This window comes from Lactuca saligna, chromosome 6 (genome assembly GCF_052625555.1).
Source record: "Lactuca saligna cultivar CGN05327 chromosome 6, ASM5262555v1, whole genome shotgun sequence".
NCBI lineage: Eukaryota > Viridiplantae > Streptophyta > Magnoliopsida > Asterales > Asteraceae > Lactuca > Lactuca saligna.
Window position 1 is genome coordinate 62,371,368 of NC_136422.1, and position 16,441 is coordinate 62,387,808.

General features: G+C 35.0%; 2 protein-coding genes across 2 annotated transcripts; one reads left to right on the top strand and one right to left on the bottom strand.

The window, feature by feature from the left end:
* Positions 1-11,412: 11,412 nt before the first annotated feature.
* LOC145002643 (protein FAR1-RELATED SEQUENCE 5-like) lies at positions 11,413-12,686 on the bottom strand. The gene is made up of 3 exons (XM_078961873.1): positions 12,028-12,686; positions 11,722-11,917; positions 11,413-11,541 (listed from the first exon to the last, which is right to left on the bottom strand). Exons 1-3 carry the CDS (start codon positions 12,684-12,686, stop codon positions 11,413-11,415), a joined length of 984 nt encoding a protein of 327 aa, XP_078817999.1.
* A 2,678-nt stretch (positions 12,687-15,364) lies between these two features.
* LOC145002645 (uncharacterized) lies at positions 15,365-16,057 on the top strand. Its single transcript, XM_078961874.1, has one exon. It carries the CDS (start codon positions 15,365-15,367, stop codon positions 16,055-16,057), a length of 693 nt encoding a protein of 230 aa, XP_078818000.1.
* The last annotated feature ends 384 nt before the right edge of the window (positions 16,058-16,441 follow it).

Here is a 16,441-nt window from a genome sequence, read left to right on the forward strand (position 1 = left end):
GGTCTAGAAAGTCATAAAGCATTAGTTATTGAATTGTTGGTGAAGCTCTTTTGTCTAACACCCAAGACTTAGTGTGTTTTGGGCCTATATCTCTTTGGCTTCACGTAAAGTTTGCAACTTTATGTGAGGGATAGATTGTAGAAGGGTGGATCTATGAATTGGAGCCTCAGCATGGCTTGAAAAGCCTCTGAATGGATGAGAACTGGAGAGACTCGGCGAGTCACATGGGTGTACTCGACGAGTTGTATGAACATGTGCATGGACTCGAAGAGTTGGAAGAACAACTCGGCGAGTCTGTTGAAGATTGCGTTGGACTCAGCGAGTCTGTTCTTGGACTCGACGAGTCAGGTCGTAGAACCCCAACCTCTTTTGGTTAAAGACTTGGATTTATGAGTCGGTTGGCGACTCAGTGAGTTGGATAGGATGGGACTCAGAGATCGATGGACTCGGCGAGTCTTGGGGCGACTCGGCGAGTTAAGTTGTGTCATGAGAGTTTTCTGGGTAAGGGAACTCGGCGAGTCGATGAGGTGACTCGGTGAGTAGAGTCAACCAAGAAGGTTGACTTCAACTGAGGACTTTGACCTTGACCAAGAGTTGACCAGTTTGACTTCCAAGGGTACTTTGGTAATATTGGTATTTATGGAATTGGTACTTTGGTAGTGTTCAGTGGCGGCGATTTGGTCGAAGGTCGGATCAGCTTGGTCTTATCTCTCCAGTCAGCAATTTCAGGTGAGTTATACTCACTATATCAATAGGGTCAAAGGTACCAAGGCCGACCCTCTTAGTTGTTATCTTGGTTACAGTATGCTACATGTGGTTATGATCTGTTAGATTGGTATCAGAATAGACAGTATGTTATTATGCTCATGTGATCCGTTAGGATTGGTATGTTAGTGACCTGGTTAGGTCGATGCCTTGGTCATGAGAGATTGCTATGATCGATGATATGTGAGATAGTTATATCTGATATCTGTACTCGTAGTGTTGATGTGCTTATTGATCTGTCAGGTCGGCGTCCTGGTAATTGGGACAGTATTATGTCAGTGACCTGGTTTAGGTCGGTATCCTGGTATATAGGATGATGTTATGTTAGTGACCTGGTTTAGGTCGGTATCCTAGTATATAGGATAATGCTATGTTAGTGACCTGGTTTAGGTCGGCATCCTGGTATATAGGATGATGCTATGTTAGTGACCGGTTAGGTCGATATCCTGGTAAGGATGATGCTATGCTTTATGATCTGCTAGATCGATTTGTTTGCCTATGGACTGTTATGTGATTTCCTGTTATATGTACACATGGTTATTTGCTTGATGTTTGGGTTGAGGCGGTCCTGCTTTGTGCTGAAGGCCAACATACCCTACGAGCGGTCCGGATAGATTGTAGGCTCGTATGGCGGTCCAATCATACCGAAGGCTCGAATAGATCTAGATAGACCGAAGGCCTGGTGTGGTCGGTCCAATCATACTGTAGACTCAGAGAGTGGATCAGGTGAACTGAATGCCTGTTGAGGGCGGACCAGTCACGATGCAGACTTGAGAGGCATGGATGTTCTGTATTGTGATACAATATGTTATGATTATGGTTGTATGTGGTTGGTATTATGGCGGTAACTTACTAAGCTTTCGGGCTTACAGTTCAGTGTATTGTTTCAGGTACTTCAGGAGATTGTGGCAAAGCGAAGGTGTGATCGTACCGCTCCTCATGTTTTATGATTCATGTGATATGGTTCTGGGGGATACTCTGATGTTTAAACTATTTTGAAAATAAGATGTATGAACTTAATGGTTTTTTAATGAAATAAAATGTTTTAAATTAGCTCAAAAAATTTGGTCGTTACAAGTTGGGTTGAGAATGAGAGGAAAGGTTGAAAGAAAAGAGAGTTTTGGGCTTATATTGAATATTCATGAAATTATGGGGCTCAAGTTGAAGGTTTTCAGCCTATTGGGCCCTTCTTAAGGTTTCACAGCCCAAAGGTGGTAAAAGAGTGGGGTTTACGACCCAATCACCATGAGAAGATGGGTTCACGGCCCATTATGGATCATTAGGATGGTTCATGGCCCATGATAAAAAAGTGAGTTATTTTAGGCCCACATGATCCAAAATGATTTAGTTTCATGAATGTGAGTCCAAATTAGGGCCCAAATAGGATTCCTTGGCCCAAAATAGCCAAATTGAGAGTTTACTAGTCCATTAGGCCCAATAAGAGGATCCTGGTTCATCTTGAGTTTGAACTGGAACTTTAGGGTTACAAACCCACAGTTGAATGTGTGTCATGTATTGAACTAGGTTTTGGACTTCACGAGTGAGTTTTGATTCAATACTTTGTTTTTGGAATGAACATTTGTACATAATATCAACTTAGAACTTTAGTTACACAAGAGTTGATTACATGAATACAAAATTTCCTGCCCGAAAATGCTAGTTGTGACATCATCCCCTGTTAGAGGGAATTTCGTACCTAAATTCTTCTTGGAAAGGTAGAACTATGAATGAGAGAATAGGTGAGGGTACTTCTGCTTCATCTGGTCTTCACGTTCCCATGTTAATTTCGGTCCATGTTGCGTTCCATCAAACTTTCACAATCGGAATGCGACTCTTCTTTGTACGATTCACTTCTCTGTCCATAATCTCGATCGGTTCTTCGATGAACAGGAGATTCTTGTTTATTTTCATTTCTTCAAGAGGGATGACAAGGGTTTCATCAGATAAGCACTTTTTTAGATTTGAGACGTGGAACACGGGGTGTACATTGCTGAGCTTCGCAAGTAGCTGCAACTTATAAGCCACTGGACCAATTCGGGCAAGAATCTCGAATGGCCTAATATATCGTGGGTTCAGTTTTCCCCGTTTTCCAAAACGGATCACCCCTTTCCAGGGAGAGACCTTTAGTAGCACTCGATCCCCGACTTGGAATTCCATTGACTTTCATCGTTTGTCAGCATAGCTCTTTTGCCGGTTTCACGATGCTTGGAGACGAGCTTTGATTTGGATTATTTTCTCTGTAGTCTCTCGAATGATTTCTGGTCCTGTAAGGGTGCTGTCCTGTGATTGCCCTTTTAACAGCTAGGTGTCACCCACCTTAGCCCATCATAGAGGCGATCTGTATTTGCGACCATATAAGGCCTCAAAAGGAGCAACCTTTATGCTTGTGTAATAGTTGTTGTTGTACGAGAATTCAATCAAGGGAATGTGGGTATCCCATGACTTGCCGAAATCAATCACACAGGCTCGAAGCATGTATTCAAGTTTTTGGATGGTTCATTCGTTTTGGCCATCGGTTTGAGGGTGGTAAGCAATGCTCACATCTAGCTGTGTTCCCATAGCCTTCTGGAGCGACTGCCAAAATCGTGAAGTAAATCTACTATCTCAATCCGAGATAATAGAAACTGGAACCCCGTGAAGTCTTATGATCTCTTTTATATAGATTCGTGTTAATCTTTCCATCTTGTATGATTATTTGATTGGCAGGAAATGAGCGGATTTAGTTAACCTATCGACAAATATCCAAATAGCATGCAACCCTTCTGTCGTCTTAGGTAATTTGATCATGAAGTCCATAGTAATCCTTTCCCATTTGCACTCGAGTATCACTGGCTGTTGTAATAGTCGTAAGGGCTTTTGGTACTCCACTTTCACCTTGGCGTAAGTAAGACACTTGCCCACGTAAGTGGTGATCTCTTCCTTCATATTTGTGATGGGTTTTGAACATTCTAACACTCCTACGTGTACATGCAACCCTAGAAAACCTTATATCTATGTTTGTCTAAAATACATGCAAAATATGGTTTCCATGGTTTATAATCCTATCTAGCATACATGGGGAACTTTTAATCTAAAAGATGGCTAGAATTACATACCTTGTAGTTGATTTGACTCCTTGAAAACCTTGAGAGCCTAGCACCTCAAGTGTGATGCCTCAAATGCTTCACACAACACCAAATGCTTTGGAATAACTTTGAGAATGTATAACACTTATAAAAAATCGGCCTAGCCCTCTCTTGTTCTTAGTGTGTAGCCGATTTTGGTGATTATGATGTCCTTTCTATAGTGTGTCACATCTAGGGTTACACCATGTAAACCCTAATGTGAGATGACTCTTCATTTCCATGACCCATGGGTTTGTAACTCCCATGGAGCATCCATGGAGCATCTTATGGGTTTTACCCAACTTGATAATCCATAGAGCCTTTTAGCGCACTATACAAGTTATGGATGATTTACATAATCAACCCATATATTTAATTAGTTATCTTTTGATCACTTAATTAATTCCAAATTAATCTTTTATCAATACTAATTAAATACTACTATTAATATATTAGAGCTTATAATATATTAATAAACCACAAGTGTTATTTCTCTCATTTAGTTTATCCAAATGCATGATGCCATGCAACCCAAATAGACCATGCCGAGTCGGGTGAAGTACATACCAGATATAGTTATGGACTTAGAGACCTTATCCAATAGTCTCCCACTTGGATAAGTCTAATAACTATAACTGCGAGTATGACTTCAGGAACCGACTAGCAATCATAGCTCTTTTCAAGGTCTCTCGAAACAGAGAAGATGATGATGTGCCATTTAAGATAAGTGATCATATAATCCCCTGTTCCATATATCAGTCAGAAAAATACATGGAACAATGTCTTACTTATTATCCAGCAGTTTTTTTCCAGACTTCCGATATGTCTGACATAGAAATTAATTGAACACATCAATTTAGTTCTGACCGGGCCCGGTACATAGGTCAAAACAAAATCATCGAGGGGCCCAGATATCGCTTCTAATCCAAGATGGAACAGATAAACTTTGACTCATATGCTTGTTCTACTACTTGTTAAATTACACACAAAGATACGTTTTATAACATCGAGTTACCAATGCGGTTTCGTACGATCAATGCATAACCAACTCATAGGAAACAAGTCATGTCTCTAGGTTTGAAGACTTATATGATATTACCATCTCGCGATCATTCGAGATAAATTCCATGAAGTGATACGAGCGAGCGTGGGTTGAATCCAATACTCAGAACTTATGAGCACTCATGAGTGTTTAGGCCATGTCCAACATCTTAGACCTCTACAACCAACTCATGACAGTCTTAATTCATATCTACTTCCGACATATGACCGACTGTGGATACTTTGAATAATATGTAAAACACAACATAAATATTCTAGAAGTCAAAACATGCAAAAGAAATAATAGTAAACGATTGACAAAAGATAGCAACACTTTACTCCTAAATAAACACAACTTGTATTCATCATCAAATGTCAATTACACTTTACAAATTTCAGAGTTATCTAACTACTAAAACTAATATCATCCTTCAGCCCTTTGCTCCTTGCATGCTGGAGATGCTTAACCCTTCCCAGTCCCTTCGTGAGGGGATCTGCCGGGTTCTCACCCGATGATACCCTCTTTGCCACGAGGAGTACTTCTTCTATTCGATGTCTGATAAAATGGTATTTTCTTTCAATGTTTTTGGATCTCCTGTGATCCCTTGGTTCCTTCACTAAGGCAACTTCACTTTCACTATCACAGAAGATTTCCATAGGCTCCTTCATAGCTGGTACAACTCCAAGATCTCCAATGAAGTTCTTCAGCCATATTGCCTCCTTTGCTGCCTCGCTTGCCGCTATGTACTCTGATTCTCAAGTTGAATCATGTAACGCCCGTAGATCCGGGCTAGTCAATTTAGAGATAATAGAGGTCGAAAATGACTTTTCGACAAAAGATTATTTAGAATAAATAATCTTAACCAAGTTGTATAATATTTCTCAAGCGTTCCGTACATATAAAGAATGCCGAAATCCAAGTTATAACAAAGAATTTATGGCTCGTCGAAGTTTTATGGCAAAACCGGTACAACACTGGGAGATGTAAATAGTGAATTTACGATGTAGGACTTTTTAGCCTTAGTGATATAAACCAAAGTTGTAGTATACATTAAACCAAGAACATCCATAAAAATAACGCCCAAATCTGATTTCGTATGAGGAAGTTATGATTTTTTTAAGATTCGGCTTAGCAGTGTAAAGCCCGAAACTCGAATTTTAGTTCGAGCGGTTTTTGGCTTACGCAGCCTTAATGAGAGTTGAAGATCTCATTAATAGGAACTCAATGGTAAAAACATAGACGAAAACGGAGTCCGTATATATACGTTATGAATTTTACGCGGACATTTAACAGTATAATCTCCTCCTACTGTTAAATTTACGATCGGTGGAGAATTAGCCATTGGAGTCTAAATGAGAGTTGTAGATATTTTTTACCTACGCGTGGATATAAAGAATGTCGAAAATGGAGTTCGTATGCTAAAGCTATGAATTTTTGAAAATTGGCTGATTTCCACCCTGTGTGCGATGCCACGTGTCAGCACCAGGTGAAAACTTGGAGCCTACGCAACACCACGATGTGGTGAGGGCCACCATGACGTGGTGACGCTCCTGGAGGCCTATAAATAGAGGCTCGAGGATTCCTCTTTTCCTCACACCTTTACTCACTTCTTTCTCTCTCTAGAACATCTCTCTAAGCCCCAAAACCCTCCTAAAGCCTAGGGTAACTCCCTAGCACGAGGCGGAAGCCCCGGAGCGCCCGACGGATCCGAGAAGAAGAGCCTTTCGGCTCGAGAACGTTGCTCCAGCGGAGCTCGGTTTTGAGAAAGACCCGCTGTAAGTAAGCTATACCTACCCTATCTTTAGTATAGCTTATGTTTTAATATAGTAACGTTATTAGGAACTTATAATGAGTATTTGGGCTATTATTATGAGTTATACAAGAGTGTTTCTAAAAGCTTATATAATCGTAATAATATATAGACTATTAATTAGTCGCAGTTAACGTTAGACTAAACTCTATTGGTAATGATACTAGGTTTTGTCCGAGGGAAATTGTTTTAACAGTAACGAATTGTTGTCCGAGTACCGAGTCATCACCTTATCAAGTGAGTGCATGGTCCCTTTCATGTTACACATAGATATGAAGTATAACAAATTTCACATATTTGTATTCATTTATGAATAATTTACCATATCAATATAACTTATTTTATAGTAATTTAAAAAAACAAATATCAACGTATCAATTTACCATATGAATATAAATGTGTATTATTCATACATGAATATTATTGTTTATTGTTTTTATCTGCATATATTCATAAATGAATAAAACCAAAAAACATAAAAAAAAAAAAAAAAAAAAAAAAACTAAAAAAAATCCCTAACTGCCTTTTGCTGATTTAGCGGCTCCAACTCTTTCTAGACAAGTATGTAAATTGTGTGGAATTCGTTTTCCACGTCCTGAACACATTCTATGTTCTTCTTTTAGAATTTTCATATGCTACTTCACCTGCACTTGGAATTCTTTTCTTGATTACAGAACCTTTATTGCTTTGAACTTCAGGAACATGAATATTAATCTGTTCTAGAATAGGAATAGTAACACCCAAAATCTTGCATACGACTTCACCATCTGTCTTGCTTTTCAATCCAAGAGAAATCTAATCACTCTCAAATTCCTTCAACAACATTTGTTGTTTCTCAGCAAACAAACCCAATCTCCTTTTGTCATCTCTTACAATATCCAAACATGATTGAAAACTATAATATGAATCATTGATTAGCTTTACATTCTCACAATCACCTGAATCGGACTGAAGAGAATTAAAACGATAATTTCTTGATATCACATCCTTTCTCCATCTTTTCAAAATGTACATTTCAGGAATTCTTTAACACCACATCTCATCATTATTGTAAAAGCATGTCTGCATAAAACACCCATACTTTTAAAATGTTCACAACTGCAATTTATTTCTTTCTCTCCAGCTTTTATTCCAACCTGATACAAAAACAAAATTTACACATTTACATTCATATAAGAATACTCATATCAACACTCATATATTCATATATTCATATATGAATATTCATATTAATATATGAATATTCTCATATTCATATATGAATATTCTCAAATTCTTATATGAATATTATTGCATTTTTCATAAAAACCTAATAAAATTACCTTAAATTCATTTTTAAATTCGCTTATACTGTTGTTGTGTTGCGCAATGTAAACTTCCCAACCATCTTCAATACCAACATATGAGTATGTATTGTGACAACCCGAAGTTCGTTCCATTATTTGTAACCCGTTTTCATTAATAAAGTCGTTAAGTTCCAAAATTTTCCGTTAACTTTGTTTTAAATAAATTATTGTGATTTATATTAATGTTTTAAAAGTGTTGGAATACATTTTAAAACATTAAAATATTTTCTATTTCATTCAGAAAATATTTAGTTTTATTTAAGTCGTAAATACGACAACTTTATCGGGTGCGACCAAAAGCATCGTATAACGTTGGTATCAGGTAGAATTCCACCGGGCCACAAACTCAACCCCTATATAAGGGATTGAGTGACATCATTTTGAAGCTTTTTCTCTCTCTCTAAACACTTTCTCTCACTACTCTCTCTCTAAAATCCGAAACTTAGCCAAAATCATCCAAAACAAGCTTTAAATCATCAAGGTAACTATCCTAGCTCCTAGTTTAAAGCCTTTGGCCTTCAAATTCGTGATTTATATGAGGAATGGGACCATAAACAAGTGTTTACGGTCTTGGAACCTCCTTAGGCCGTGAAAACATGTAATGAGGGTTTTGAAGCCTCAAAACCCCTCCAAAACACTTCTAGGGCTTATATTCGACTTAGAAACTTGCATGCATGGACTAAGGACCCCAAAATCATGACATTTGAGGTATGAACATGAGTTTACAGCCCAAGAACATTATTGGACCGTAAACCCCCATGCATGAGCCATAAACTCCTTTTAAGGTGTTAAAAATGCCCTTAAACACCACCACAAGCTTCCAAACGTGTCTAGGACCTTCTACTTCATCATTTGAAGCACCAAATAATACAAGAAGGGACCAAACATGAGTTTATAGTCCAAGAACATGCTTGGTCTATAAACCCTCAATCTTAGACCTTAAACACCTTTTTGGGTGTTAGTTTGCCCCTAAACACCTTCAATGAACTTCGATGAGTGCATATAACCTTATAACCCTTCAAGAAATGCACCAATACATTCATAAATGGGAAAAACTAGAGTTTACGGTCCAAGAACATTCTTAGACCGTAAACTCATCCCTTTAGACCTTAAACTCTTCAAATGGGTGTTTAAGTGCCCTTATCACCTTGAAAGGCTTATATGTTGGACTAGAATCACATGTGATTAACCTACAAACACCAACACCCATGAATCATGAACAACCATGATTTTACGGTTGTAAACTCATGTGTTTAAGGTAGTAAACTCCCCAAGAACATCTTCATAGACCGTAAACACCATTTCCAAGGCCATTTCAAGTCCTGATCACTTCCTAAGCCATGGAATCAACCCTAGAACTTTCCCGTGTGCATTGTAAACCTTTTTGGCATCCAAGAACACACCACCCATGATTTTACGGCCGTAAACTCATGGGGATATGGTCAATAGACCATAAACTCCTCAAATAGTTTACTTTTGAAGAGTAAACTCCATATTTAGGTCCTATACATCCATAGATGTCACCCGGGTCACTCCGAACACTTGTATTGAAGTGTTTTCACGTCTCAAAGTGTATATTCATATCTAATTATTGTTTCAAAGTCTAATTAGATACAATTGTGATCATTTCATATTACATAGGAACCTCGCGCGTTATCAAGCCCCGAACCGACACATAACATCCAAACCGACACGTTTTTTCGTCTGGTGAGTTCATAGCCCTACCCGTTTTCAATGTTTTCACTGTTTTCAGGGGGGAATACAAGCAAAGTACAAGTAATACTTGTACTCAAAACTTGTTTTATATGTGTTGTGTTTCATATTATATGCTTGTAACACCGACAGTCATAACAAACAACCGTTTGAACCTACAAAATACATTATCATATTATTTGTGAAAAACAATATAAATTGTTGTATTTATATTTTCACAAATGTTTTCCCACATTATATTAGTTAAAAGCATAAACTTTGAACATAGAACATTGTTTTGTCCTCGGTAACCCTCCACAGAGTTATGCGAGTGGAGGATAGTCATTTGATCTTTCAGTATTATTACTAGTAAATTTGTTATTCTTATAAATTGGAGACACGTCCTCGGAGAACACTCCACAGAGATACGCGAGTGGAGGACCGCCCCCGTAACCAAAATCTCTTAGATAGGGAGTGTGACTTGAGTGTATAGATCTATACGGGGCTGACTACCCCAAACCTGGCTGCTAGCTACAGCCGAACCGAAATGTTCAAGGGTGATGAAAGTCATAAGGATGTGGACTACATATTGCCATATCTAGTCTATTGTATGGTTATGGAACTCGCAATTTGGATAACAGAGATTTACTTTTTAGTAATAATGGGTTTAGTAATTAGTTTACTTTGTTTTTATTAGGTTTATATACGTGTTTAAAACTAATATATTTCACTATACATCTTTTACATTACATTTCGGGTTGGTAAACTAACATACACTTCACAAGGATAACCAGGTTTTCAGTATACATCTTTCACATTACATTTCAGATCGGTAGCCAACTTTTAGGAAAATATGGGATTTTCCTGGGATAACAATTGAACATAACCAGATTCGTATAACATAACAGATAACTAAACTTACATATAAGAAAATATGGGATTTTCTTGGGTCGTAACATTTTCAGAAATCAAAAGGAAACTCGTACATTTTCAGAAAACAGAATCGCTTATGAACTCACCAGCTTTATGCTGATTTTTAAAATGCTTGTATTCTCAGGTCCGCATTACACAGGTACCCGATGATCCTTTTGTTGAAGACGGAGTGTGTTGAAGACACGTCTTGTTTTTGTTCATATATTTACATATGTATCACACTTGTACAACTTTACTTTTGAACAAATGTAAATTTTCATATGTAATGTAATGGTTGTTTACTTTGCTTACTATGTGCATTGGATTTGATACTCAACGTGGAGTCCGCCCCGGAAATGTTTCCACCTTGGTTTTCGGGGTGTGACATGTATAGAAAAAACATGCTTTATATATTTCTTTTTGCACCTAAAAAAATAATGTATTTGTATAAACCTTTGATGCTTGCAGTTCTATTTCTCGAGGTGTTTGCATTATAAATGATACTTTCTTTGATGCCTTATCAAGCTCACGTTGAGTATTCCTTTGCTTTTGAATGGCAGTATCGTAATTCATCATGAAATTCAAAACTAAGTTCCCACTTTCTGAGTATGTATTAACGAATGAATTCATACGCTCTGACCTCGACGTAGTCTTCATTAAACTACACATTGGAATATCACTAAAATATCCAGGTATCCATGAATCACGTATTGTAAATATGTATTTAAACCATCTTGTGTCTTAAAGATTGAATTCCTTCATAAGCAAACCCCACTTCACCTCAAAAACATCAGGTTTCATATTAATGTCCCAAACAAGCTTCGAAAACCTTCTTCTAAAGTATGTGTTCGTAAATAAATCATATGATATCTGTATTAAAACAAAAATATTCATAAATGAATAAATAATAATAAGTAAAGTAACAATAAATATTCATAAATGAATATACTAATAAGTAATATATTTGAAATATATTAAAATAATACCTTTTTTTTTCAACTTTTTCATTATATGCCACATACATAATCAGTGCTTTGAATTAGGAAACACATTCTCAACAGCTTGCTTTATTGCAGCATCTTGATCAGTTAAAACAAGTGTTGGTTTTTTCCCATGAGTTTTAAGAAATGCTTTAAGCAACCAAGAGTAAGACTTAATTCTTTCATTGCTTAGCAACCCCGGTCCAACAGTAACTAATTTTTTACGATGGTCAAGAGCAGTAAATGGAACAAAAACCATTCGATACCTAACACACAAAAAAATGTTCATTAAATTCAATTTTTGATGTATTCATAAGTGAATATAAAAATATTAATATATGAATAAGGTATAAAAAAAGTAGATAGAATAACTTACTTGTTTGTTCGGAAATTTGCATCAAACGACATAACATCACCAAATTCAACATAATATGCCTTCTTCATCAGCCCAAAACATACAGTCCTAAAATCATCTTGACAATTAAACTCAAATGAGTAATTTGGATAGAGAGCTCGACGGTTATTCATTGTGTTTACTATCATTTGGGCATCTTTATAACCAATAACCTTGTTGATATCTCTCCTTAAATTTTTATAGTCAACTACTTTGGGCTTTACAAACTCATACCCACCTCTCAGACTTGCCCTCAACTTATGAGCCATACTTGGACCTATTTTTGATGTCGAAGCACACACAATAAACTCTTTTTTTGAATATGACATTTGCCTCGATTTTTTTAAATCGCTTCTCTTCTCAAGTGGATGGTTGTGAAGTTCGTCAAACTGAAAAACTTTATAATCTGGAGTTCCATACACATATTCAAATATAATCTTTGCTTGACAACCAATAGCTCTCGAATTTGAATTTCCTTTCCTCCTAACACCACTTGTACCCAATGTGTCACAAGATTTCTTTTTCTGTTTGCCACCACGATTACATATAACATGTTTCTTCTTTATAATCTTGTTATCAAACCTTGACTGTATGTTCAGTCTAACATCAAAACCACCAATTTCAACATACTCAGAATGCATTTAGATAGCCAACTTTAATGATTTGAAGATTAAACCCTTAAATGGAATAAGTTGAACAGGTACATCTGGCTTATAGACATGTTCTCCAATTATATCATCACAATATTGCGCATCACGTACTGAACTTTAAGATTCACCACCTAAAAACAACAAAATAATTCAATAACTGATAATTAACAAAATTAAAAACAACAAAATAATTCAATAACACATACTTTCAAAAAATGAGTTCTCAACATCTTCTTCTTCACTCTCACTCATAGAAGAATACAGATCACCATCAATAACACTAGAATTCGCCGTAATAAACCAAATGATCTGTATAAATAAAAAAAACAATTTTAATATCGAATATATCTCACAAAAGTCGTAAAGATGAAAACCCGGTTAATTTCGAATATATATCTCACCTCAACATACAAAATATCTGAAAGAAACTTAATTCAGATCGATCAGATAATGTAAGTAAGCAATCTCTCTCAGTTCAGAGCGTAAACACTACAACGATATATCCAATTAAAAATTAAATCAGCTCCGATTTGAAATAAATATCTCAAACTAATTAACAAAAATCCGATGAAATAACTCCAATACATATTCGAAACTTGATAATGTTCATAATGAACTCCGATGAAACAACTCCAAAATGAAGATAATAAGCGTAATTCCAAACAAATTATAAAAAACAATAATCTTGATAATGAAATCCGATCTATCCGATTCAAACGATATACATACCTGATTAAATCAGAAACTGAATACAAAGAAGAAAACTGAAATACATATGCAAAAATTCACGATTAATGGAATGAATATGTATAATTGCTAATGAGTTATATAAAGAAAATAATCTTGATAATGAAATCCTCATACCCAATTCAAACGAGCTAAAGATATCATCAAATTGGAAACTGATAACAACTAACATGTAAGTTCTATGTAAAAAAAGTTGCAAATTTACAAAGATACCCTTAATGAAAATGGACACGCACATTTTTTTATGGTGAACATGTTAGATAAATGATTGGTTGAGAATGATTCCCCCATTCTCAACTTTTTTTATTTTCTCAATTGAACTTACCTCTCTCTCTCTCTCTCTCTCTCTCTATATATATATATATATATATATATATATATATATATATATGGGTAAAGTGAATATACCTAACAACCTTATATAAGCTTAGGTACCTAACCACATTATACTACATTGTTTTGCATTATATTTTCATTGCAATCATCTAAGGTTCTTAAACTTCAACCCTTAACTTGATTTACTTCCAAGATTTTCAAACATTCACCATTATATTCCTCCTACACCATTTGATTTGTAACGGTGGTATATGAAGCCCACGAGGGGGTCTCCGATAGAAAGACGTCATTTGAAGGAAGATAATGGTGAAACTCCAAAGATTTTGGAAGCAATCAAGTTATTAGGTTGAATTTTAAGAACTTTGGGTGATTACAATGCAAATATGATACAAAATTACGTAGTATGATGTGGTTAGTACCTAAGCTAATATAAGGTTGTTAGGTATATTCACTTTATCCTATATATATATATATATATATATATATATATATATATATATATATATATATATATATATATATATATATATGGGATTTTCTAATATGTGCCCTAAAGGCATATATAAGAAGTATTAATTAATCACAATTATTACCATAATTAAATATGAAATGCATTAATTATAGAGATTATTAATGAATTTTATATTTAATTATGGTAATATTTCTTATAATTAATGTGTTTAATGTTTAATTATGGTAATAATTGTGATTAATTAATACTTCTTTTATGCATATTAGAAAAAATCCGTATATATATATATATATATATATATATATATATATATATATATGTATACATATATATATATATATATATATATATATATATATATATATATATATATATATATATATATGGGAAAAGTGAATATACCCTTAAGGGTATATAAGATTAGGTACCCAAACTCACCATACTACGTCATTTTATATTATATTATATTATAATTGTTCAATGGTCTTATAATTTAACTTCCAAATTTATTTACTTTCATGATTTTTATAAATTACACATTTATCTTCCTCTTATTTAATTTTCATTTTCAACTACAATAAATATAACCTAATAGGTGTTCGACAAAAAGATGTGACATAAGAGAAAGATAATAGTGAAATTTCGAAAATCTTGAAATTAAATTAAGTTAGGGGTTGAAGTTTAAGAACATTATAATGAATATATCAAACAAAACGACGTATTATGGTGTGTTTAGGTACCTATGCTTATATATCCTTAAGGGTTATATTCACTTTGCCCTATATATATATATATATATATATATATATATATATATATATATATATATATATATATATATATATATATATATATATATATATATATATATATATATGGTTTTTCATATCCATTTATTATTTACCATATATTTGTCAATCAAAATATTTATTGTCTATATAAAAAAACGTAATATAATTTCAGATTCAGTAAATCGACCAAAATATTTAGAAAATATTTGAGATGCAATTAATTTTCATAATGACAAAATTGAAAATATCAACTACATGATACCTATATCTACATGATGGCTGCATGTGTCGTTTTTATTACCCGAACCTCAAATAGATTATTCATGGCTCTCTATTACTTTTTCCTTTGCACCCTCTTCGCCTTGTCATTGTCTTTTTGTGGAACATCCGCCGTGAACTACAAAGTAACTAACGATGCTGCAAATATTCCTGGCGGCATCCGTTTCACTAATGAAATTGGAATTCCATACACAAAGCAAATAATGAGAAGCATCAACAACTACGTATGGACCACCATCTTGGAACAAAGCGATCCTGCTGACCGAAAGCCTGTGCCCACTATGAGCATTTACATCGTAGAGTTCAAAGGAGCCGAAGGAATCACTTGGGGTGATAATATTAATATTAGTTCTGTTTATCTAGAAGGGTATCAAGGGGACGTGAAATGGGAATTCACGTCTCTTTTGCACCATGAAATTACCCACGTTTTTCAATGGAATGGTGAGGGTCAAGCTCCAGTAGGCTTGATAGAAGGGGTGGCAGACTATACGATTTTAAAAGCGAATTATTTCCCACCTGGTTTTGCAGAACCGGGATCTGGGGATAGATGGGACCAGGGATATGATTTCACAGCCCGTTTTCTCGAATATTGTGATGGGATTGTCCCAGGTTTCGTCGCAAAGCTTAACAAGATGATGAGGTTTTCTTTTGACGTCAAGTATTTTGAAGACTTGACAGGGAAGCCCGTGGATCAACTATGGCAGGAATACAAGGCTCAATATGGGAATGTAGTATGAAATAATTGAATTTGTTAATTGGAAAATATAATAAAATGGCTTGTGCGTTCTTTAAGAATTGTAATTATAACATGCCGCAAGATCTCAAAAAAATGTTATGATATTTTTTATTAAACAAGAAACCAACAAAACAAATGTGTTTATTCGTTGAAAGTTTCTGTTTTCTATATGAAACTTGAAGAAACAACAAAAACCTTCACTCGGAACATAATGTCTAGAAATATACATAAAGTATCGATCGTTGAATGATGAATAATAGTTTTTTAGGTATTTTTAGAAATTAATCATTGTCAAAAGTTAGATATAACTGTTTTTATTTATTTATTTATTTATTTATTTTTACCGTTGATTGATTAAGATTTATCAAAATAGAGTACAACACTT

Coding starts and splice junctions, on each gene's coding strand:
- LOC145002645 (XM_078961874.1), top strand. CDS start 15,365: ATGGCTCTCTATTACTTTTTCCTTTGCACCCTCTTCGCCTTGTCATTG.
- LOC145002643 (XM_078961873.1), bottom strand. CDS start 12,686: ATGCATTCTGAGTATGTTGAAATTGGTGGTTTTGATGTTAGACTGAAC. Junction 11,918..12,027: donor GCAAATTTCCGAACAAACAA/GTAAGTTATTCT, acceptor TTTGTGTGTTAG/GTATCGAATGGTTTTTGTTC. Junction 11,542..11,721: donor TAAAGCAAGCTGTTGAGAAT/GTGTTTCCTAAT, acceptor GTTTTAATACAG/ATATCATATGATTTATTTAC.